This window comes from Sorex araneus, chromosome 5 (assembly GCF_027595985.1).
Source record: "Sorex araneus isolate mSorAra2 chromosome 5, mSorAra2.pri, whole genome shotgun sequence".
Classification (NCBI taxonomy): Eukaryota; Metazoa; Chordata; class Mammalia; order Eulipotyphla; family Soricidae; genus Sorex; species Sorex araneus.
The window spans coordinates 45118336-45143489 of NC_073306.1; the positions used below are offsets into that span (position 1 = coordinate 45118336).

General features: G+C 58.5%; 1 protein-coding gene across 1 annotated transcript; it reads left to right on the top strand.

Annotated features, from left to right (window-relative positions):
* Window positions 1-3313: 3313 nt before the first annotated feature.
* LAPTM5 (lysosomal protein transmembrane 5) lies at window positions 3314-25154 on the top strand. The gene is made up of 8 exons (XM_012931656.2): window positions 3314-3458; window positions 16828-16921; window positions 17683-17759; window positions 18693-18824; window positions 19673-19795; window positions 20967-21062; window positions 22169-22255; window positions 23696-25154. The coding sequence occupies exons 1-8, from the start codon at window positions 3372-3374 to the stop codon at window positions 23783-23785; spliced, it is 786 nt and encodes a 261-aa protein (XP_012787110.1). The 5' UTR covers window positions 3314-3371; the 3' UTR covers window positions 23786-25154.

A 25154-nucleotide genomic window follows, 5' to 3' on the forward strand; every position in this document is an offset into this window, starting at 1 on the left:
GAGAGAAAACCAGCAGATTCCCTTCTTAAGGCTGCCGCCTCCCTCCCCCCTACTTTACTAAAGTCAACCCAGAACCCCACCAGTATTAACTTCATCTCCTCCTTTCTCTCCTGGGGTCCTCCTGGCTATCTGGACTCACCTGGATAATCTAAGAACATTTAAGACTGGCAAAACATACGAGGTAACACCTATTCTCAGGTTCCAGGCTTATGATATGGGCATCAACTTTTATTCTGCCTACTAGAGTAGCCTGTCCAAGGAGCTGGGCACCGGGGATAAAGCCAGCTCATCCTTCACAGGTTGGTGGAGGGGATGACAATTAGGTTTGCAGACCACAGGGAGTGACTGAGGCCCCACATGGGGCCAGCAGGTGCTGGAGGCTGGGGATGCCTTGAAGGCTGGTGCTCCTGGCAGGGAGAGAGTGTCAGGAAGATGCTTCTTCCCTGAAGGGTGTGTCTCTCAAGTGGCTGGCCTCGTGGACGGGTGGCCCGTGACAGCAGCAGGCTGAGGCTGCAGAGTGGAGAAGAGAGGAAACATGTTTGCACGTGACTCCATTTCAACCTCCCCTGCGTGCAGCGTCTGCCTCGGGTTTGCAGATGTGGAAACAACAGCTCAGAGACCTCAAGCTCCTTGTCTGGGCTCAAGCAGCTGCTGTGAGAGAGTGGGAGTTCCCAGGCCGGCGAAGACCATCTATTTCTGTAGAGGTTGGGCAGATCTATCTCCTTCTGAGCTTTCTTAAAAATTTTCTTTCGATCAACTAATGGTTCTTTAATTTTTTTTCTTTTTTTTTGGAGCCTCTCCAGTGTTGCTCAAGTACCAAGAGCCACTCCATGTGATTCATAGTGACTGGTCAGTGGTTACACGCAAGAGCTGAGAAGTGGTCGGTCCTACAGTGCTGGAGACAGCCAGGTTCACCCTGACAGTGTTGGGATTTCCAGACCACATAAAAGGCACGTGTCCTACCCTGTATTATCTCCCTGGCCCCCCGACTCGCTGCCTTCTCATTCTAATGCACCTTTTTAAAAATGAGACTTCATGAGGGCTGGAGAGATGCTACAGTGGGGAAGGCATTTGCCTCGAACATAGACAACCTGAGGTCTAATCCCGGCATCACATAGGGTCTCCTGAGTGACCCCTGAGCACAGAGCCAGGACTAAGCCCTGAGCATGGCTGCCTGAGTGCCCCTCCCCCACCGCCGCCTCTGCCAACTGCTAAATGAGGCTTCATACTATCCCCATAGTTGGAAAATCAGCAGGACTCTTGGGCTAGTCATGTGTATTTCCATAATGCATACTAAGAGAAATTCATCATTGTATCAGTGGCAAGTGTTCATCCACGTAGCACGTAATAATCTGTATAAATGCTTCCGGTGGGGCTGGCCTTCTCTTTGGGAATTCAATCCACATTTCACTCATCTCAGCAAATCAGAATGTTATTAACGGTCCTCTTTTACTCGGCTATGAAATGTTCGCACGGCTTCCCAGAAGAAGGAAACCCAGATTCCCCGGGTGGCCTCTGTCCCTCCTGGCCCCTGTGATTCCCATCTCTGGAGCTTCCCGCCATGGTCAAACACACGCCTCCTCTCGCTGCTTTGGTCACCCAGGAAAAGGTGCCAGGGTTGGAACCCAGGCCATGTGTTCTGGAGCCCAAGTCTATAACTGCTCCTCGGTTCCCCTTTCTGTGATATCTCATCTGTGGCAGGACAGACGAGAAAAGAAAACTGCAACAGGTTTGGAAAGTAGGGAAAGTGTTGGTGGGGCCTTTTTGGGATCCCCCAACTTGGAGAGCCCCCTTATTCTAATCAGCACACCTTGGAGTTTGATCCAGTTCTCCAGCCTAGTCTGTGGGTCCAAGAGAGCACCTCCTGGGGCTGGAGCAATAGCACAGCGGGTAGGGCGTTTGCCTTGCACGCGGCCGACCCGGGTTCGATTCCCAGCATCCCATATGGTCCCCTGAGCACCGCCAGGAGTAATTCCTGAGTGCAGAGCCAGGAGTAACCCCTGTGCATCGCCAGGTGTGACCCAAAAAGCAAAAAAAAAAAAAAAAAAAAAGAGAGAGAGCACCTCCTGCCAAGTGGGAGGAGTCTAGAGACCTTTCAAAACCTGTGGCAGAAGTGACAGGCAGCTGTGGTAGCCCATCCTAACTGCCTGATCTGAGGGGAGGCTGGGGCTTCCCTGTGGCTCCCCCGACACCTGCTACTGGCAGTGGAATGAGCTCAGGCTCTGGCCAGGGCTGACATCATTTTCCCTTTCTTGGTGGCCAGGCAGATAATTTACCACCCGAGCAGGGAGCACAGACCCCAGGGCAATAGCCTAATAGCTATGGTTTATACATTCCCATTTTCCTGAGAGAGGGGTACCAGCCCCCGGTCTCAGGCGAGCACCGGGGAGTTCAAGGCCAATGAATGGGGATTCAGCCAGATTCTGCCATACTCTGTGGGGGCGGGAGGAGTGGCCAGGCCCGGGACCTGCGACGTGGCTGAGGGGTTTGCTTAGGCATCACGGTCTGTCCTGGGATGGAGCCTACACCCCTCGCTGGACTCTGCTCAGGAAGAACATGCTGCTCTGCACTGGCTGCGGGGTGGGATGGGAAGAGATGACGAGCTCTGAGCTGGCGGCCTGGCTTCCTGTTCCGCCGCTGATTAGGCATGCATGACTATGGACACATCCGCTCCCCAGTGGACCTGGTCAGTGGGGACACTCAGGGTACCTGAATCAAGGGGCGTCGGTGAGGACTGAAGGGGTTAAGCCAGGGGAACACAGAGGAGGTTCTAGATAATGATGATTTCTGCAACCAGACAGATTTGGGGTTGAATCCTGCAACCAGCCCTAACTTGCTGTGCAATTTGGGGTGGAGGCCTTGCCCTCTCTGGACCTTTACTTTTTCAGTGTTGCAGGAAGGAGGTCTACTTCTAGTGATGTCTGAGGGGGACCTTATTGTGCCAGGGACTGAATCTGGGGTTCCCCCAGGCAGAGCATGCGCCCCAGCCCTTTGGGTCTTCTCGCTGGCCCAGACCCGTCTCCTCATCAGGAAACGGGGCTGGGCACAGTCCCTGCTGTCCGGGGCGGCGAGGAGCCTCGGGGAGCCAGGCCATGTGGGTGTCAGGGTGTGTCTGCGCCCGCTCCCTTTGCCCCTCCCCGGGCAGCCCTCCTGGGATGGCTGAGGGCCAGGTCCTGGGCTGGGTGTTGGCTGTGTCCCTTCCCTGCCGCCCCGCCCCGCCCTGCGGTGACGATCTTGCCCCTTCCTCCCCCCAACCCCCCCCCCACCCCGCCTGTCTGCAGGGGGCAGGAAGGAAGCGAGGAGGGCAGCCAGCTTCCCCTTTTCTGCTCTGCTCCCGGAGTCAGTGGCTCGGAGAAGGGGACAGCAGCGCCATGGCCTCCCCCACGGCTGTCGTCCGCCACACTTGCTGCTGCTTCAACGTTCGCATCGCCACCATGGCACTGGCCATCTACCATGTGGTGAGTGTGGGCACAGCGCCTGTGAGGGCCTGAGTGCTCCAGGCGATTCCTCCCCTGCCCCTGACCCCCTCTCTCTGTCCCTCTCTGTCCCTTCCTGGGCCTCGGTCTCCCACTCTATGCAGCGGGGGCAGGGGAGTCCATCCCGGGTGGCCTGGACTCAGTTCCTGCCTCTGTAAAATGGGGCAACAAGTAGCCACCAGACGTCCAGCACCAGGGGGACAGCAGAGGCGAACACAGGGTCCTGGGGAAGTGGGAACTGGCCTGTCCCAGGAGGGGAGCCAAGTCCGTCCCCCTCTTCCCATGGGGCCTGGGCTGCTGAAGGGGCGAGAAGTGGAGCTCTGTCCTCTGGGCTTCCAGAGTTGTCCTAGCTCAGCAGCTCTGCAATAGCCGCCGGCTACCCCCCAAAGATGAGGGGGAGTGTGTGCACCTGAGTGGGGCGTCTTCCCTGCTCGAGTGTCTGGGGGCAGCCGGGAAGGGCCCAGCGGTCCCCTTCATCTGCCCGTGGGGCCTTATCTGTTTGCTCATGACGGGGCTGATGACAGCTCCACCCCCCAACTCTCAGCCTCTGCCCGTGTCCTGACCACACTTGCCCCCGACCCCTCCAAACGCAGTCACACCCAGGTACCCAGACCCGGACGCTTCCCTCTCGGGGTGACTCAGGGCCTGTGGTTAATTGTTCTCTCAGGAACCTGGAAGGGCTTCCTCAAATTTGCCTGAACCCCACGGCCTGCGGGCGCTGCAAGCTACTTCCTCCTAGTTGTGCAGGCTGGCAGGAACAGTGTGTGGGGGGTGTCCAGGGAGCCTCTGCAGCCCTCCTCCCAGGGGCCAGTCTGGGCCTCACTGCTTTCTGGCTGGGCTGCCTCTCACCACTGCCTTAACCTCTCTGAACTTCACGTTTCCAGCTCTACGAGTGGGCACGGGAATCCTCACTGATGGGACGGTAGTGAGGACCGAGTGTGAAGGGCTGGCACAGAGCCTGCTGCTTGTTGAGGAGTGTGCAGCCAGCTTACAGCATCAGTGGGATGCCGAGAGGGGTGGACGGTGTCGGGGCTGTGGCCACCCAGAGTCGTGGCAAGGGAGTGTCGCTCCCAGGACCTGGGTGGCCACATAAGCAGCCAGGAGCAGGGCCCTGCGGAGTCTTTGTCCCCACCCTCCCTCTGACTGGCTGGTAAACCCAGACACATTCCTGTCTTGGGCCTCAGTTTCCCCTTCATAAAACGGGCAGCAAGAGGATGGGATCGGGCACGGAGTTCCGGAACTCCAGAGCCTCAGGGGCCACGCGTGGGGGAGTGCGGCAGGGTGACGGGCCCGGGGGTGCCTGGGGAGCCCCTGCAGGTCTCCTGCAGACAGCTGGCACCAGCGGGTAGGTGCTGGCCAGTGCCTCCTGTCCTCTAGAGAAGCAGGAAAGGAAGGATTTCATGCCCCGCTGCCTGCAGTCTCCATGGTGGTGGCTGACTCGAGGCCGGGAGAAACCCCCATGCACACTGCCCCACAGACCCTGGGTGAGCTTTATTTTTCCAGGGGCCACATCCGGTGGTGTTCAGGGGCTGCTCCCAACCCTGTGCTTTGGGGGGGGGTCACTCCTGGCAGTGCTCAGTGAGCCGCACGGTGCAGGGCTTGAACCCGGGCTCTGCATGCAGGGCATGCTCTCTGTCCACTGCAGAGCGCGCCCTCTGTCCACTGTGCTTCTCTCTAGCTGACTGTGATCCTTGAGTTGCTTCTCCATTGCACCACCTAGAGTCCTCACCTTATGTGGCTGAGTGACATCCAGGCCCGTCACGGAGCCGGAGAATGGTGGGCATCAAATCCATGAAGCCTGCTTGGAGGTGTTGCAGAGGCACATCGCTCGGCTGAGAGAGTGTGGGGAGGGGAGCACCGGAGTGGAGCACAGAGAGGATGAGGTTCCAGGCCAGAGGCTTGCACCGCATCCCAGCCTACCTGGTGGTGACAGGTTGGGGCACAAGTTGGTGGGCAGGAGGGCTGGCATGACAAGTGAAGAGCCTGACCCTCACCTGGGTGCAGGATGGACATTGGGGGCTGGAGGACACATGGTGGGAGGTTGGGGGCGTTCCTGGCCTCCTCTTGTAAGATGCTGGCCCCACCCCTCGTCATGCCCACTTCATGTCTCTGACATGGCATGATCACCCACCTGTGGGCAAAGTTGCCCCTCCCAGCCCCACTGGGGAGCCGGGGTCTAGTGGGGGCTTGGAGGCGGCCAGGAAGCTCTGCAGCCCTCTAAGCTGGGCAGCGGTCATCTCTGGCGGGGGGGGGTCCTGGGCTGACTGGGAGGCGGGATGGGAGATGTTCTCGGCTCCCTGTGGGAGGGTTCAGCCCCTTCCCAGAAGGGCAGGACTTGGGGGCTTTCTGGGGCCAGCAGCAGGGTGGCAGGTGTGCGGGCCGGGCCTCGGACATCTGGGTGGAAAATCAGAAGCGCCGCCCAGATGTGCCGCTGGGCAGGTTCGTCATCTGGAGTCAGTCATGGGCAACGGCCCCGAACGTTGGCAGCTATTTGTGGACAGGCCCCTTGGGCTGCAGCGTCCTGGGGAGGGGCCCCGCCCAGGGGCTGCTCCCGCCTGGAGCTAGGGCCTTGCTCGCTGCTGGACTGGGCTTGTGGGGTGCAGAGAGGGAACTCCCCAAGTCGGCGTGCTCACAAAGGGGCACCGAGAGCTGGCTTCAGTTGGCCCCTTCGCTCCTGCTTCTCAACCCGAAGCTCTCCCCCGGCCCCAGATAACCCTTTGGCCCTAGAATCACTTCCTCCCTTCCCCAGCCCCCGGCGGCCTCCCCCCACTCGTCAGTGAGCCCTACCCTGCAGTGGTGGCTGGAGCAGGAGGGAGGCCCAGGCAGGCCAGCGGGGCTGGTGCCAGGGAGCCGCCACTATGAGGCCAAACAGCACCATGACAATGCTAGTTCTTCGGCTTCTCTGTTTTCTCCTTACGGGGCACCATGGATAGATGTTGCTCTTTGTGTTCCTGGAGTGCGCAGACGCCACTAGGCTATACTAGCACGGGACAGGAACGAATAAAGACGTTACTGGTGCCCACTTGAGCAATCGAGCAATCAATGAACAATGGGATGACAGTGACAGTTACAGTGATTTGCTTATTTATTTTTTTTGGGGGGGTCACACCTGGCAGTGCTCAGGCTGACTCCTGGATTTGTGCTCAGGGATCACTCCTGGCAGGTTTCAGGGACTCTGTGGAATGTCGGGGTGCCAGGCAAGTGCCCTCCCTGCTGTATTCTCTCTCCAGCCCCAAGTAACACTTTAAATTAATTAATTAGTTATTATTATTATTTTTTTTGCTTTTTGGGTCACACCCGGTGATGCACAGGGGTTACTCCTGGCTCTGCACTCAGGAATTACTCCTGGCCATGCTCAGGTGGACCATATGGGATGCTGGGAATCGAACCCGGGCCAGCCACATGCAAGGCAAATGCCCTACCCACTGTGCTATCACTCCAGCCCCTAAAATTTATTTTTTAATTGAATGAGAGTGAGATACAGAATTACAATATTGTTCGTGAGATACACAGTTACAAAGTTGTTTATGATTGGGTTTCAGTCATATATGTTCCAGCACCTGTCCCTTCACCAGTAGACGTTTCCCATCACCAATGTCCCCGGTTTCCCTCGCACACGCCCCACCCCTGTCTGCCTCCATGGCAGGCACTTTCTCTCTCTCCCCCTCTCTCTCCTCTCTCTCTCTCTCTCTCTCTCTCTCTCTCTCTCTCTCTCTCTCTCTCTCTCTCTCTCTCTCTCTCTGCACACTATGGTTTGCAATACAGATACTGAAGGATTATCATGCACACCCCTTTACCTGCTTTCAACACTCAGCTCTTGTCCAGAGTGATCATTTCCAACTATTATTGTCACACTGGCCCCTTCTCTCTAACGGCCCTTCTTCTTTTTTTTTAATTTATTTTTTTAAATTGAATCACCGTGTTGAAAGTTACAAAGCTTTCAGGCTTAAGTCTCAGTTACATAATGCTCCAACACCCATCCCTTCACCAGTGCATATATTCCACCACCAAGACCCACAGTAAACCTCCTTAACTGCCCCACACACTTGTGAGTTTCCAACCATGAACCCGTGCTCCGAGGTGCCGTTCTCTAAAGGAGACTTTATTCCAGAGTAGATGGGTGCCTGGGTCAGTGGTGAAAGAGGTGCAGGCTCAGCCCACCACACACCAGCCCCCTCACTAACACCTTGCAGCTTTTCACAGAGATGGAGACTGAGGTCCTTCGTCCTTACTGTCTGCGAGTTTCACCACTCAGTCCCACTGAGGGCCCTTTCTCTTGCAGGGCTCCCTGGAGCCCTCTGCCCTTTCCTTCTGTCTTTGTTGTTTGCTGTTGTGATGCTTGGGCTGTTGCTTGCTGTTGGTGGCACCAGGGGACGCAGCCACAGTGTCTGGGACTGCAGTCAGTGACAGGGGGGAGGGGGGCGGGCCGGGTGGCAGGGATTGGACTCAGGGGCTCATGTCCATGAGAGAGATGTTGTCCCCGGGAGCCGCATGCCCTGCAGGTCCCCTGCGTGGATGACCCCCACAGTGCTGGCAGCTTTGGTCACACACTTGACGAAATGTTCCTCCAGTGCGACTTGTCTGAGGGGCTTCTTGCGACCGACTTGGCTTCTGTGTTTTGGGGAGGATGACCAGGGAGGGGAAATTCCATCAGCACATCCTGTTGCTTGGCCCTTGATCCCCTGGGAGAGAAGGCGTGTGTCAGGGCGCCCCGGTACTCCCATGCCCCCTTTCCATGTTCTCCTTGAGAGAAAGTACCCGCCTGACTCCTCTGTGTGTGTGTGTGTGTATGTGTGTGTGTGTGTGTGTGAGTGTGTGAGGAGGAGGTGGAAGGGAAGGGGGGATTGTCTCTGCTTCTCTCTCAGGGGTGGGGTGGCTGCACCTGGTTTTTGCGTTTCCTTTGGGAGGCTTGTGTGTCTTCATTTATTGCATAAATAATCAATTTGTGAGCTTGTACCGTGTGTCATGGGTCTCTTCATCATTGGGGGGTGTCCTGTCCAGTCTAACTGCTGTGCTGGGAGGAAGCCCCATGCGCTGCTCCCGTGGGGGCTCTGCCCTGAGTGCCAACAGCTCTGCCAGGGCTGGGACTGCCAGGCTCACTCACAGCCTCTGCCCTCCAGACTACCCATTGGTCAGGGAAAAAGTGTGACCATGGCTTGGTGGGTGACAGTGTTGCCACAGATGAGGGTCCAAGGAGGGCCTGAGCCCAGTCCTAGATTTGTGTGTGTGTGTGGGGGGGGGGGTGGCGGGGAAGATCCAAGGAGTGCAAGGATGAATAAGGGCATCGTTGGGCCAAATGATGCGCCTGGAGGGAGCAGCATGTGCAAAGGCTTGGGGACAGGGGGAACTTTGGGAACACTGAGAAATTCTGAACCAGAGTTAAGGGGAGGGATGACCTTGAGGGGTGCTAGGGTCAGCTGCAGAGGTCAGTAGGGGTGAGGCTGGGCAGAGCCTCTCACTTCCCTCCAGCTCCAAGTTAAGAGGAAGAGCTCTGCTTTTTCCAGGTCTTCCACCTTAGCCATGCAAAAACTGAGGCCAGGAGGGACCCTGGTCTGTTCCAGGCCCCACCCCAGGACATGGAGACTGGACACAGGTGAAAGGGATGACAAGCCCACAGTCGGGGTGGTCTGTCTGTCTTGGAGATCTTCCCTAGGCTTCATTTCTTTGTTAACGTCCAGCTTATGGGAAACTTCCTCCTCCAGGAAGCCCTCCTGATAGTGTCTCCTCTCACTGCTCCCCCTCCCCCGCAGACCTACCTCTCTCACTTTCTCTCTGCCTGAGCAGCCGGTGCCCGAAGCTGGTGAGGCCAGTCTCTGGATGACTGTCTCAAGGGGCTGTGCCCGGCTGAAGGGGACTGCCAGTGGCAGTGGAGCCTCAGGGACGCTCCTGAAAGCGCATCTGGTGGCACCTAAATATAGGTGCCAACCGCCTGCAGGGAAAGCCCCGGGCAAGCCTGGAGGCACCTTCTGCATCCGGCCTGGACCAGCCTCACAGGGGTGGGAGGGGAGAGCCAGGGCCTGGAGTCCCGAGTGGGAACTGAGTCGGGGCGTGCAGATCCCTCTGGGGGCCCGGCAAGCCCGCTGGCCCCGGGCCAGGTGCAGTCAGCCCGGTCTGGCCGGCCCTCGCCCTGCTCGCTGCTCCTCGGGAGGGGAGCGGCTCTGGGAGCTGGACTGAGCTGGGGGTCTCCTGCAGGGAGGGGCAGGAGCTGGGAGCAGCACAGGGGAGGGGTCCTAACTGGCCGGCCTGCTGGGACCCACTGGGACCCTGCCACCACTACTCAGGACAGGAAGGCGGGGCTGTGGCTTGGGGGCCTCCCTGCCCCGGCCCCTGCCCCGACCCGCGGGAAGTGGGGTTCTTATTTTGAGCCCCGGGCAGCGGTCTGGAACCAGAACTTCACTCTGTGCTCTGGGTGACGTGTGTGCTGGTCTCCCAGGGGACCGTGGCCTGTCTGGGGGTCTGCGGGGCGTGAGTGGGCTCAGAGTTTGTCAGGAGGTGCCGAGTGAGGGGCTGTGCACGGTGTCGTGCTGGCCCAGTGCTCGCGCCCCGCTGCCACTTCCTCTCCAGCCTGTGGGGTAACGTCCACCCAGAGCGCCCCACACATGGCTGCACCCCCAGGGCCCCGACTGAGGAAGACGAAGCCCAGGGGGGCTAAGATGGGGCTCTCGCTGCGACGGGCACGGGCAGCTTACCTGCTACTTTGCGGGGGCCGACGAACTGTGCGAGTCCTGCGCTTAGAAACGGCACCCACAGGGAAAAGGGGGTCTCGGCACCACCCGCAGGGGCTGGGCTGGTGCTGGCAGGCTAGAGGAGAGTGTGTGTGTGTGTGTGTGTGTGTGTGTGTGTGTGTGTGTGTGTGTGCGCGCGCGGGGAGAGTGACTGACGGGGAGAGTTTGGGAGTTTGGGGGCCAGGGGGGCTTCCCCAGTAATGAAAGATGACAAGGGCTTGAGCCAAGCCTGGGGCTGAGCCCTTAGGTGCTTATCCATGAAGAGTTTGATGACACCCCCCTCGCGCCCCCCTCCCCAACCCCCCCTCGCCGCCTCAAGGATAATAGAGGCCACCGGGGCTCACTGGGCCAGGAACTCACCCTTAGTGTCCTCATTCCGTTAAGACTCCTCAGTCTTCTCTCCAAGGGTCAGGTCTGGAGGGCAGAGGGCAGAGGGTAGAGGGCAGGGTTGGGGCATCTCCTCCGGCCAACCTGGGAGCAGCACCAGAACCATGGAATATGTTCTCTCAGCTGGGGCCTTTGCTCCAGCTGCTCCTCCTTCTCCCACCCCTGCCGGTCCCCAAGCAGGTGCCCCCTAGGCCCATGTGTCTCCCCGCGTCGTCTACATCCCCTCCCTCTTGTTTGTGAGGTTACCATTCCCGGGGACTCCTGCCTGGCACCCGGATGACCCCCAAGTCATAGTTCACTGTGGCTCAGAAGCCCTGCCCTCCCCTCCTCTCACTCCCCCTCCCCCCCCAGGCTGCCCCCAGCCAGCCCCTCTCGGGCACCAATCAAGCTGGATTCCACTTCAGCTCTGCACACATTTTTTTTTTTCTGCTTTTAGGGTCACACCCGGCGATGCACAGGGGTTACTCCTGGCTCTGCACTCAGGAATCACTCCTGGCAGTGCTCAAGGGACCATATGGGATGCTGGGAATCAAACCCGGGTTGGCCGAGTGCAAGGCAAACACCCTACCCGCTGTGCTATTGCTCTGGCCCCCCAGCTCTGCAAACCTTTCCCTGCAACCCTATTTGAACTTCTTCCAACTTGTGTAGTTCTAGAAGGTTCTATCACGGAGTGAGATCACAGCACTTGCTCACTCATGCCTGCTTCGTTCTCTCCCCAGGATGCTCGTAAACTCCACCCCGCTCCTGCAGCAGCCAGCTCCGTGTGTGGGTCTCTGCCGCAGAGGGCACCGTGTCCAGCCGCGGCCCTGTGCTTCGGTGCCCACACACAGCACGGCGGCTACTCCCTCGCTGTCTGGAGCCCGGTGGGCTCTGCGGGCAGACACACGCACACCAGCTGCATCTGGGCGCCAGCCCTTCTCTCTGCTCTACAGATGGGGAAACTGAGGCACAGAAAAGTGATGTGGCCATGTGGAGGGAGGGTGGCAGCCTCCCGAGCAGCTGGGCTCTGGGAAGAGGGGAGTCTCTGGGGCTCCGAGATGGCATCTGTGCTGCGGTGGAGAGGTGGCCCCTTCCGGCTGCCCCCGATAAGCTGAGACAGGAAGTGTGATGTGAGGCGGGGCTGGGAGCTTCCTTTGCCACTGACACATCTGGTTCTCACCCCCCATCTCTGCTCCAAAACCTGGGGGGGCGGTGCCAGGGAAAACTGGGACAGAGCTGCAGTAGCAGGTGATAATCAGAATCACCCGAAACGCCCAAGGGGCAGGTTCCCGTGAGTCATGGGCCCGGGGATGGGGGGGAGAGGCTCCTTGGGGAGATTGAGGGGCCAGGAGGGACTCATTCTGCAAACTGCGTTGTCTCTGGCCACCTGGGGCGAGAGCCCAGACCTGATGTCTCCTGGCGCCTCCTCATTTCATGTCCAGGCGGGGCCCTGCTGTCCTCTGGTGAGCGGGACACCCTGACCTTTATCCTTGCAGGCTGCTCAGAAGGAGAGCACAAAGGGCGTGGCCACTGCCTGCAGCAGGTGCCCATCACTGGGGCCGCTGGGGGTGTTTGAGCCTCCTCCCTCCCACTGTTGCATTGTGAGTGGAGGCTGTGCTCTTGGCTCGGAGAGGCATGCTGGAGGCACCAGGGACCCTAACAGCAGTGCCACCGGAACTCTCTCAGCTTGGCAGGGGTGGTGGTGGGGGGTCCCGGGACCAGCTCTGGCCTCATGCCCGCCCGGGGCACTGGTCCTCGCTGCCCCTCTCCCCCGCTGACAGCTGGGTGTGCGCGCCACAGGGTCTGAGGTGGTGTTTGACTCAGAACTGGGACATCTGGGATCAGGCTGATCTCGACCATCACCCGTGTATCCTGGTGTCACTGAGGTCAAGGCAACTGTGGCTTCGGCTTATGGCCACATGATTGTGGCAGTTAATTATCACTTCCCAGCAGGCACCCTGTGTCCCCCTATCACCCCCGCCGTCACCTCTATTATTACTGCACATGTGATCCTGGCCACACGCAGCCGCTGCCCGGTCCCTCCGTGCACGGTCACCACTGTCTGGCCTGACCATGGCCCCTCCCCCACCGCCAGCTGGGATGTAACCTGTCCTCCCCCTCCGTTTTTTTTTTCTCTCCTCTCACACCCCGTCCGTTTCTGCTCCTGCCCGGTCACCCCTCTCGGTCTCCCTGGAAAAGGAGTATGAATCCTCCTGGTCCCTGCCTGCCTCCGCCCCCACCCCCCCCCAACCCCGCTCGGTGCTCACTTAGGGAAGTTGTGCTTGTTGTTGAGAAGCGGGGGTGGGTAGGAAAGGGAACTGAGATCAGGAGAGGCGGAGGAGGGCCAGCAGGGGAGGGGAGTGGGGCTGGGGGCCGAGGCAGGACCTGGGGCTAGGCTGACCTGGACCCTGCCTCTCTGGCCTCAGTTACCCACTGGTCACTGCCTGTCTCGCCCCCGGCCCCTGCCCCTGCCATTCCAACCCCGCTCCAGCTCTCCAGGGCCTTAGCACTTGCCCATCTTTTGGGATGGCTGGAAAGCTTCTGTTTATTCTTCAACGCTCGGGCGTTTCCTGCTAGTGGAACCCAAACAGCAGCTCTGGTTCCTTCCTGTCCTGCCCCCGCCTCCCCACTGGTGTCTCCTATACACTTACACAGACATTAGAGTCTCGGGGCTGAAACTCCAACAGGCCAGGTGGGGTTAACCATGGGGGCTGGAGGCCCCAGGTGCCCCCTGATGGTGCCACCCAGAAGCAGTGACGTAGCAACAGAGCCCATAGCAACCCCATGAGGCTGGGCGGTCACCACCCCCATTTCCCAAGTAGGAAGACTGAGGCTCAGAGGGGGCAGTCACCTGCTTAAGGACACAGAGCTGGGGATAAGCCAGGCACCCTCCTTGGCAGAGGAGCGAAGGTAGTGGAGGGGTGAGAGGGGGAGAGGGCTGTGTGTGTGTGGGTGTGGGGGGCATGCAGGAGACAATATTCTTATCCCACTTCCCCTTAGGGAGAGGGGAAACCTGGGAAATCCGGGTTTGGGGGCTTCCCCAAGGGTACACTATAGCGAAGCCAAGAAATTTTCAGGGGTAGTAAATGGGTTGGGGGCAGTGAGGGCCTGGGGCGCTGCTCTGGGGCACGGGGCAGAGCCCAGGCTGCCCTGGGGAATGACATATGCAGGAGCTCAGTTGTCCCAGAGTGGCCTCTGGCAAAGGGGGTGGCTCTGCCCACTGCCCAGAGGATGCAGACGGGCCAGGAGTCTCTCTGGTAGCAGAGGGAGCCCCTGAGTGTTGGGGAGAGTTCGGGGCCCCCTAAGGGTGCGAGCTCGCGCACGGTGGCCTGGCTCTGCCACCCTGGGCTATAGCTCCCTGCTCGGGGGTCCTGGGGCTCTCTGGGACAGAGGCCTCACCGCGCCTGGGAGGGAGGAGGGGAGACCGGTGGAGGTGAGCCTGGCTTTGAAGGCAGGATCCGTTTGTTTTATTTCCCCCCACAAAACAAAAAATCCGTTTGGGGCGCTGCATGACTGTGGGGCGTGGGGGAGACAGGTGCTCTCTCTGAAGGCTTGGAGCCCCGACGAGGGGTGGGCAAGGCGGGCCGGACCCCAGCGAGGGCCAGGAGACACGGGCAGAGAATCAGAGACGGGCCCAGGGCCTGTTCTGGGCTCCAAAAGCTGCAGCACAGCCTCAGTTGGCCAGGGGGGCCATGGGGGTCCGCGGGGGGCCATGGGGGCCCATGGGGGGCCATAGGGTGCTGTGGGGGGCCATGGGGGGTTGTGGGCAGCTATGGACAAGCTCCCTGGGCACTGAACCTCCTCTCTGGGCTGTGGCTCCAGAAGAGAGTTAAGTGGACTCTCCCGGGGTGCCTGCCCTTCGGGAGTGGTGGTTGGGGAACAGTGGGGAGGGGGGAACGGCAGGCCTGGAGGGGCTGTGAGTTCGGGACCAGAATTGAGGAGCCTTGGAGGGTGAGTTACACATTCACAGAGGTTTGTAAAGCAAAGTGATGTCCAGGGGTCCCAGGAGAGCAACGTTAGCATTTGTAAACATTACAGTCCTGTTCTTTAGTTCTGAGATGTGTGTGTGCATATGTGTATGCGCACACTTGTGTGTGTGCACGAGCACATGTGTGAGCACATGTGTATGTGTGTGTGTGTGTGTGTGTGTGTGCGCGCAGGCACGTGCAATGTGTGCATGGTGACACTGATGACCATGCAGACAGGAGCCCAGGAATAGACTTTAGAGGTAACACAGAAGTAACAGCAAGGCCTTATGGACGGAGGTGCAGACTGACCATCTCTGGGCCTGGAGTGTGTGTGTGTGTGTGTGTGTGTGTGTGTCGGGTGGGGGGCAGGGGGTAGCAAGCATCGGGCAGCTCTGGGAGTCGGACTCCAAAGCTCCGCTCTGCTTCCAAGCTGTGATGCCCCTGAGCGAGCCCCTTGGTGTCTCTAAGCTCCCGAGAGGAGGAGGAGTTAACCGGCCGCGCAGACAGGCTCTTCTCCGCTTGCAGCCCTGACTCAGCTGTGCCCAGGGCTTAGAGAGTCCTCGGTACCTGGGGCCACACAGGCGACCCCACCCCCGTATGACACACATGTGCTTTGCCTCCACCTGGGAGCAGGCGCTCACCTCACCTCTTCTACCCAGACCAGCTGACGCTCCCCTGCTCCACTTTCTCTTCCAGGAGCACCTGGGGGGGTGGGTGGCCTGGGGCTGGGGGCTTTAGCCTTCAGGGGCCCAGCAAGCAATGTGTCTTCCTGAGCACTGTTTGCTGTGGCTCAGTCACGGAGTCTGCCCGCCACACCCCCGCCCCCCGTCCCCTGGGGCCAGCTCTAACCCTTCCTGGTGAATCAAGTCTTCTGGGGTCTCCCTGTGCCCTGCAGGCAGACGGAGGACGGCCAGCGAGCTCACACAGCTCCTGCCCCCCAAACTTCGCTCCGACACTGCTCCCCGCCAGCCCCCAGGCAAGCCCAGAGCAGAGCAGTGTGAGGCCGACTGCCGGGCCCCCAGCCCCGGGTTCAGTTCACACCGTGCAAGGCATCCCTCAGCAAGGCCAGGGGCACCCCATTGGCTTATCCTGTGGGGAAAACTCAGAGGTGAAGTGCCTTGGCCAAGGTCACAAGCGGAGCTGGGCTCAAGTACGTCTCTGGCTGAGCCTGGAGGCTGGAGTCCGGCTCTTCATCACTCGTCTCTGCTACCCCGTTCTGCCTCCTGAACAGGATGTTAGTGTGGCAGGAAGACAGATGGAGACCTGCGTCGGAGCTAAAAAAACCACAGTGTCAGTGAGGAGGAAACAGATGGTGGGTGTCTGGCTGCCTGTCAGCTGAGCCTGAGTTACATGCAGAGACACCTAGAAGGTTGATGCTGAGGTCATGTTAATAGAGATAGGACATCCATGACAAGGGAGGAGATGCATCATTTTTCTCCATGAGGGCAAATAATTCCTGAAGAACAGTGTGCGGTAGGGGTGAGGGGTAACAGAAGACTGTACCTCTTGTGGTTGGAAACCTTTCAGCTGAGACTGCTTGACCACAGGATGGAGTCATCTGACAGTGGAAATGATCCCCAGGATCCTTTTAAACTGCAGCTTTGTGGCTGGACTGCCTTTATTTCCAGGACTTTCAGACACTCCAGACCTCCTCCTTCTTTCCAATCCTAGCAATGGCGCCCTGAGGAGACAAGGATCATTGGTTCATTCATTCGTTCACTACACCTGGCAGCTAAGGCAGAGAGGAGAGGCGCGAGCCCTCCGCCCTGGACCCTGCAGGCAGTCACACTGCCCCTGAGCTTAGTGTGGGGGCGTGTGTGGAACAGAGACTTGAAGGGCTCATCCCCTCCCGCCCCACTGCAACCCTGAAGCTTTTACTATTATCCCCATTTTGCAGATGAGCACATGGAGACGCCAAGGGGGATACGGTTAGCAGCACCCATGGGTCAAATGATCCCATTCCTGCACGGGTGGTTCCAAGAACAGGGGTCAATGCCCGGATACTGTCCTTGTGAAATGGGGTGCAGGAGAGGGGCCTGGCCTCTGGTGAGGCCCTTCCCTCCGGCCGCCCGGTGCGTTTCTAAAGGCTCTCCTTGGCCTCTCATTCACTCCTCCGGGCAGCGGACAGAAACTGCTAGAAGGATCCTGATCTCACAGCTCCGGCGGCTGAGCCAAAAGGACGAGCCGCCGACGTGCCTGTGGTGCAGAGAGGCAGAAGGGGACGGCGGCTGAGCCCTGCACAGCTGCTGTCTGTGCCGGCCGCCGGCTGACGCTGTCTCTACTCTGTTCCAGATCATGAGTGTGCTGCTGTTCATCGAGCACGCCTGGGAGGTGGCCCACGGCACCGCCTCCTGCAGGCTCTCCAAGACTAGCTACCTGCGTGTTGGTAGGTCCTGACTGCTGCCCAGCCATGAGTGGGCGGGTGGGGAGCAGCCCTGGCTGAGGCTGGGCGTTGTCCCCTCCCCCCCTTTTTTATTTTGCTTTTTGGGTCACACCTGGTGATGCACAGGGCTTACTCCTGGCTTTGCACTCAGGAATTACTTCAGGGGGGACCATACGGGATGCTGGGAATCGAACCCGGGTTGGCTGCGTGCAAGGCAAATGCCCTACCTGCTGTGCTATTGTTCCAGCCCCGCCCCCCCTTCCTTTCTTTGAGCCTCTGCCAGGGCGGATGTGCCACCTGTCTGCACCTGACGTGCAGAGAGCAAACCTGTCTGACTTAGAAGGTGGCAGCGCAGACTACTAATAGCTGCCCACCTCCTGCCACGCTGTTTCCCTCGCCAACCCCTGCTCACCCCTCCAGGGTCCTGTGGCCCCTGAGCTTCCTGTCCACACAGGCCTGGTCTCTCCTGGGAGATGCTCAGACCCCTGGTCACTCACCCACAGGCCGCCTTCTCAGAGCCTTCTCTGACCTGCTAAAGCAGAGCTCAGCCTCCCAGCCGTGCCCCTTACACTACCTGGCACTAGCCAGAATGGGTTTGGGTCTTGGGGCCCCTTCTAGACTGAGAGCAGCAGAGGGTGCAGCCTGAGTATGAGGATATGCACTGCCATGGTCCCTGTGCCAGGGGCTCCCAGGGTGTGGTCCTGGGCTCCAGGTGGGTCCCCAGGAGCGGCCGTGGGCCCTCACCGTGTCCCCCTGTCTTCCAGCCAACCTGGTGTCCAGCTTCCTGCTCATCGCTATGCTCTTCATCATCAGCCTGAGTCTGCTGATGGGAGTGGTCAAGGTGAGGGTCTGAGCAGAGCCCGGGGCAGGGGGCCGGAGCTGCCCAGTTGCCCACTTGCTGGTCCTCCTCACAGGATGCCGGGGGGGGGGGAGGCAGGGGGAAGCAGTGCTTTAGGAGACCGCTAGGGAGATCTTCAGGCTGACCCTGGAGAGCCCTGATTCTACTCCGACTTTGGGGCTCGAGTAGGGGAGGAGGGTGGACACTCACCCACTCACCTCTCCCCCTACCCCAGCAGGCCGGAGACTCACATCCTTTTGGGCTGCAGGCAGGGGCAGGCGATTTCAACAGAGGAAAGGGGAGAAAGGGTCGGGGTGGGAGAAGGGGCTGGGTCTGTCATCATGACAGGAGCCAGAGGGGGTGCGACCATGGATACTCAGGTGCCCTCCACCCAGCCCTGCGGGGGCAAGACTGTAGCTCCACCCCACCAAAGAGGAAAGCCCCCTGTGCCCTGGCCCTGTGCCCTGGCCCTATGCCTGCCCCCGCTGGGCAGAAAGCTGGTCATGTGACCGTGACAGTGGGGTTAGAAGTTGGGAAGGGGTCTGGGCCCACGGGCGTCCGGCACTCAGAGTGATTCTAGGGGACCACGGGAGAAACCATGAAGCCCCCTCCTGTGAATCCACCCTCCACTCGGGCCTCCGACTCCATCACAGCGGTCACTTGCTCTTAGCCAAAGGAGAGGGACTTCTGCCTGGCTTCCCGTCTCGGACACGACCGAGTGTCCTGCCTTTAGCAGGCATTTCCCCACGTCTGACTTCAGCACCCTCCCCTGCGTCCCCCCAGTCTCTTTCCGGGCCTGCCTTGGGGGGTAGAGGGGGTCTCACCACCAGAAAGTTCTCTCTGGCTAGGGAGCACTTGCCCCCACAGCCGTAGCCCAGTCTGCAGGGGTGCGGTGTCGGCGTGCCCGGACCCCCTGACAGCTGCTCTGCCTTGCAGAACCGGGAGAAGTACCTGCTGCCCTTCCTGTCGCTGCAAATCATGGACTACCTGCTGTGCCTGCTGACCCTGCTGGGCTCCTACATCGAGCTGCCCGCCTACTTCAGGTTCACCTCCCGCACTGGCCGCATGGTGAGCACCGGCTCTGCGTCGGCCATTGGCACGCGTGGGCTGGACGGGGGAACCCCTCAGGCTCCCTTCTTCAACCGGGAGCAAGTCCCCGAGCTCTTCTACCACATATGTGTGTGTGCACACACACACACACGGATGTGTGCACACACACAGACACAGACACACATGCGCATGCATGTATGTTCTCACACACACGCACACATGCACACACACATGCACACATGCACACACCGCCAAGTCTCTGCTGGGACCCCGTGGCTGCATTTCCTTGCAGTGCCACAGCAGCTCTGCCCGGCGTCAGCCCTAGCGGGTGGGGACTGACAGCCCAGGGAAGCTGGGATCGCCTTTCCGGCCCCCCACGCCTGCTCCGTTTCTCCTTTGTAAACAAGCTGAAGGCAGAAAGAGGAAGATGCAGAAGGCTCCTGGGTGGTGCCACCAGTGGGGTGGGGGGTGCGAGGGGGCGAGGGCGGTGGTGAGGATGAAGGCTGGCACCAATCCCCGATCTGACTAACCCCCACGCAGCTTTTCATTTTTTTCCCATCGATTCAGATTCTGTGGTTTACAGCACTATTAATAATGGTTTTTTGTGTACATAAGTCCAATACCGTGGTCGCTGCCGTCACATGGGCTGGGAAGCTGGGTCACAGAGGGCCGAGCTGAGTGGCGGGACACCCCCCTTCTGTCGAGGCTGGTCTCATCGGAATGTCTGGCATCCACCTCTCGCCGGGGGTGGACTGAAACGGTGCTGGCCTCAGGCTGAGACGGTCTATCAAGCAGGGGCCCCCGAGGAAGAGGCCCCGGCGGTTTCTGATGGCTGGTTTCTCTTCCTCCTCGCCTGTCCTCTGCAGGTCCCCTCCAAGGTCCCCCTGATGACCCTGCAGCTGCTGGACTTCTGCCTGAGCATCCTGACGCTCTGCAGTTCCTACATGGAAGTGCCCACCTACCTAGACTTCAAGGCCATGAACCACATGGTGAGGCCGGGCGTGGGGCTGGCCGCCTGCAGGTCGCTGGTGGGGCCAACACTCCCTCCCTGTGCTGAGAGCTGCCGGGGGGGCGGGGGAGGGGGCCGTGGGAGGAGAGTCTGTGCGAGGGAGGGACGGAGGGACAGATGCAGGGGGAAGCATGGAAGGTGTCAGGGGACAAGTCAGACCAAGCAGGCAGCCAGGCAGGCCTGTGGCGGGTGGGCACGACAGCTTGATCCCAGGAGGGGCCTCGAGGGAGGCCCGCGCAGCAGCAGCGATATTCGCTCTTGACTGATGACTAACCACTCGTCCCTCAATGGGGGGCCTTGAAACAACAAGCAGTGGTTATCTCGCCTGCTTCTGGGGTTTGGGACTTGGGAGGGGCTCAAGTGTGCACCTGTTTGCACACTTGGGGGGAGCTTGCATACAAGCTGGAGCTGAGGCTTCACGCTCCTAGACTCGCATCAGTCTGAACGTCGGCCTCCAGAATGCCCACTCACATGGGCTAGGACCCTCGGCCTCTGGGTCTTCCCATTGGCCTCTGCAGCGGTGCCTTGAACACCTCAGGGCACGGCTGCTGACCTCCCAGGGTGAATAACTGAGGTGGAGAGAGGAGGGAAGGAATGGCATGCCTTTTAGTTTTTGTTTTGGGGTCACACCCAATGGTGCTCGGGGCTTACTCCTGGCTCAGGGGACTACACATATATGGGGAGCAAAACACGTGGTCATGTGCAAGGCAAGCACTTTACTCACTGTACTATCTCTCCAGTCCCCAGTATATCTTATTTTAACACCCTCTGGGCAGTCACGCTCCCCTCTGCCACACTCTAGCTAGGAAGTGTGTGGCTAAAATCAACCCCACCGGGCTGTGTGTTTTGTACTGGATAAGTGTGGGGACGTGTGTGTGTGTGTGTGTGTGTGTGTGTGTGTGTGTGTGTGTGTGTGTAGTGTGTGTGTGTGTGTGTGTGTAGCTGCAGGTTAGCCCCCTTGGGACCCACTGTTGTTTGGAAGCTGCTTGCACGCTTCCCAGGCCTTTTAGGGTGAGGTGGGTCCCATCTGCCCTGACCCTGCTCTGAAGAAGGGCGAAGATCTGACCTGCCGCCAGCTCAGGGACTGGCACCGCTGCCTGGTGCAAGTGCTTATGACTACACACACAGATGGGCTCTCAATTCCGTTGCAGAACTATCTCCCTAGCCAAGAAGGCACAGCCCACAGCCAGTTCATCAAGATGATGATCATCTTGTCCATCGCCTTTGTTGCTGTTCTCATCCTGAAGGTGAGTGGCCGGACAGGCCTGCCCCGGGCCTCTTTCCTGCTTCGAGCTCCTTTTTCCTGTCCCCCACACTGTTTTTCTGACCCCATCTGGGATGCCCGGGTGGGTCAGCGAAGACTGCCATGTATTTAGGGTTCAGAGACATGCAGAAAAGCCTGTCAAGGGCCAGCTCTCCCACACGCCCTGGGAGGGGGCCAGCAAGTTTCTGGGGCTGGGGTCTCACCAGACAGGGCCTGGGTCGGGTCCTCTTGCTTTGTTCACAGCAATTCTATGTGATTTACCTGGGGTCCTTTGATAGTGGTGGGGGTTGAGAAGGAAGGAGGGCTGATGTCGGTCTTCTTTGGGGAGTGGGTGACCCGTGGGATGAATCTGATCTCAGTTCCCTGTTCTTGGAGATGGTGAGTGCATGCAGAGCTGCACGGCTGAGGAGGAGGAGGTGGAGGAGTAGGAAGACGAGGAGAAGGAAGAGGAAGGGAAGAAGGAGGAGGAGGAGGAGGAGGAGGAGGAGGAGGCAGCAGGAGAACAACCAACAGAGGGAACGGGAACTGGGGGTATTGAGCTTAGACAAGAGATGACTCCAGTGGCACAGTCACAAGACCTACAATCTACAAGAGCCCATTGCAAAGCCCAGTAGCATCTTGCAGGGCATTGGGTGGGATTCTTGAGTCACCCCATGGAAGGGGGGTCTGGACCCAACATTGGCCAATGCCTCCCAAGTCCAGGGCAGACATCTACCATCAGCCCTTTCCTGACTGTGGAGGACTGTCCACTCCTGGGAGCCTTGATTAGCTACAGGCAAGCAGGAGGAAGGCTCCAGTCCTGCCAACACCCTCAGGAGGTCATGAGCTCCCCGTTATTGGGGCGAGACAAGCAGGGTCCATCGAACTATTTCATCAAGGACCGAGGGTGGTCCACAGCCTGGAAAAGGCCCTTCCTGGACTGAGTTCTCAGGGCTGGGGAAAGAACAGTGTCCAGGGCTGACAGGGGGTCTGAGTTGGCTGCTGCCTGCCGGGGAGAGCTGGGGCACCCCAGGAAGCCCCTGACGCTTGTGCTGAGTGAGGGGAACGGATGGTCCACACAGCCGAACCCGACCCCCCCCCCCCGCCCAGGTCTACATGTTCAAGTGTGTGTGGCGATGCTACAAACTCATCAAATCCATGAACTCGGATGAGGAGAGGATGAGGAACCTGCAGAAGGTGAGCCTGGCTGGGCGTGGCGGGGAGAGGGGGAGTGAGGGGCCCCTCACCAACTACCATGGACTGTGCCATGTGGCAAGGCCAGCCCCTCTCCCACCCCACTCACTGTGCCATGTGGGCAAGTTTCCCTCCCTGGCTGCGTCATTGGACAAAGGCGAGGTGCATCTCTTTCAGCTCCATAGTCCAGGGTTCTAGTCATTCATTTCTGCTTTGATCCATTTCTGCTCCTCACTCTTTTCTGATTTTATATTCAACCCTTAAGGTGCAGAGGAAATTAAGATGCTCCCCCTTCCCTCGAGGAGTGTGTGGTGCAGAGGAAATTAAGGCCTGAAGAGTCAGTTCCAATTCTGGGTGAAGCCAGAAGGCCATGGGAACAAGAGGAGGCAGTGGGCTGTGTTTAGGGGGCCAGGGAAGAGGGATGAGGGGCACTATGAAGCATCAGATTGACACGAGAGGGGGTCCAGAGAGGCAGCACAGTGGGTAAGGCACTTGCTGTGCATACTTCTGGTCTCATTAGATCCCTGGCACCATATATGTCCCCCAAGCATCACCGGGAGTGATCCCTGAGCACAAAGCCCAGAGTAAATCATGAGCATTGCTGGGTGTGCACTGCCCCCATCCCCCTGAATAAACTGCCAACAAAGAAATGAGAGAGGAAGTGCAGCTGAGGCTCACTTTACTCATCTGTAAAAAGGACTTTGGATGAATCTTGTTCTTTTGGTTGTAAGTGGCAGAAACTCCATCAGATGTATTTGAGGGTGGAGTGGGGAGAACACACACAACGGTGCTCAGGGATCACTCTTGGTGGGGCTCCAAGGACCATTTGTGCTACCAGGGATCTAACCCGGGTCAGCCATGTGCAAGTCAAGCTCCCTACCTACTGTACTACCGCTCTGGCCCCAAGTCTATGAAACTTCAGGGGACGCTTAGCAGCTCCAGTGCAGCATGGCTGCGTGCTGACGCCATCCTGCGAACACGCCCACTTACAGCTCTCCTCCTTTCCTTGGTCTTGGTCCAGTTCTGGACAGCCTTACCTCCCTAGGAGCCACAGAGCAGCTCGTACCCCTTGACTGCCATCTGCCCTCTGAGCAATAAAAACAAGCATATAAAACAAGGGTGTAGGAAGCTTGTCTCATTTGGGCCAGCTTGGACCCCTGACCACTCCCAGACCAAGGGAGACCTTGGTGGGGGTGGGCTTTCAGGCCCAGTGATCCCTTTCTGGATATGTGCAATGGCATCAACTCCCCTGGAGGCACATATATATTGAATATTTTCCAGGGAGAAGGTCACCTAATGACCAGAGCAAGGGGCCTGGCGCAGAGGGGGCAGGGTCTGCTGTGAGCCCAGTGTGGAGAGGGCACCGGACCAGGCTCCATGATGTGGGGTCATGGTGTGGGTCCTTCCATCAGTCCTCAGTGATCCTCTCTCTGTCCCTCCCAGGTGCACCTGCCGTCTTATGAGGAAGCCTTGACTCTGCCGTACAAGACTCCAGAGGGGGGCCCAGCGCCGCCCCCGTACTCGGAGGTGTGATGTGCACCAGGCCCCAGCCCCAGTGCTGGCACGGGCAGAGCTGCCTCACAACCTGCTTCTTTGCTTTGGGAGCCCGTGGCCGGGGCAAGCCACCCGGCTGACTGCAGGACAGTTGTTTGTGTCCACCTCCCTGGCTTTTCTCTCAGGGCTTGGGAGATGCTCACAATTGGGTCAACCCTTTAGGCTGAACACCTCCTTTGGGTGTCTCACAAATTCAGTCCAATAGCACCCGGCTTATTTTGATTAGCTCTGACGTTTGTCTCGAGGACTAGCCAAAGTCAGTAAGTTTGGTTAAGCAACTATCAGCTTGGCCAGTTTAATCAAGTGATTAGTAGATCAAAAATACACTTATCAGTTCAATAAAGTAATTTGGTTAAGCAACAGACCATTGCATTGGTTTCTACATGGCAATTTAGCCAAGTTTTGTCAGTTAATCCTCCACACCCTTCATCCATTACCCATCCATCTATCCATCCATCAACTCACACACCCACCCACCCACATTGATCCATCCATCAATTCATCCATTCATCCACTCACCTCTCCATCCACTCGCCTATCATCCATCCAAATTATTCACATAGTTTGCTCAGTGATCAAGCCAACAAACTATCAAAGGTCAAGTTAGCATAGAGATGAAATTCAATAATAATAATAATAATAACACTGAGCAATCTGAACCATCCCAATCAATTGAATCCAGTAACTGGCTAGCTCTCTGGTACTTCTGAGTGACTGAACAATTGTAAATTCAAATGAAAATATAGTCTGACAATGGCCACGCTGCCATCCCATGGTTCGTTCCAGGCCACTACCATCATTTCCATTCTCAGACAGGCCCTGAAAACACGCCAATATTTCATGGAAGTGTCACCATTGACTGCCCCTATACTGTCACACAGTGTTGGGCTCCGAGACAGTCCCACAGACGCAGGTGGTCATCGCTAGTACAGCTGTCTATCTTGCCTGGCTGGCCAGGCCCCCTGTCTCCAGTTTCTTTGCAGGCAACACGAACTGCCTGAGGTGTGCAGTCAAGCAGAAATTCAACCTGAAATCAGCAAATCTGTTTGTTGGACTAAATCCACAGTCGCACCAGCATAAGAGGCAAACTCTTCATGGGTGCAAAGCCTGCCACAGGGCTCTTGGTGGTACTGAACGGAGGATTTGGTTCCATCGCCTCCTCTTTGGCCTGCTTCCCTGTGTGCCAGCGTTTCTGGTGGAGCTCAGAAGTGGAGACTGAAGGCTGGTTCAGAGGCCTGCGAGTGGGGCTCAGAGGCAGAGGGCTTTGTCGGAGGAACCCCCAACACCTGCTGTGTAATTGCTTTGTCTGTGATGAGGAGAGTTTAAATAAAGCAGCAACATGCTTCTA

Coding starts and splice junctions, on each gene's coding strand:
- LAPTM5 (XM_012931656.2), top strand. CDS start 3,372: ATGGCCTCCCCCACGGCTGTCGTCCGCCACACTTGCTGCTGCTTCAAC. Junction 18,825..19,672: donor CCTCCCGCACTGGCCGCATG/GTGAGCACCGGC, acceptor TGTCCTCTGCAG/GTCCCCTCCAAGGTCCCCCT. Junction 22,256..23,695: donor GGATGAGGAACCTGCAGAAG/GTGAGCCTGGCT, acceptor TGTCCCTCCCAG/GTGCACCTGCCGTCTTATGA.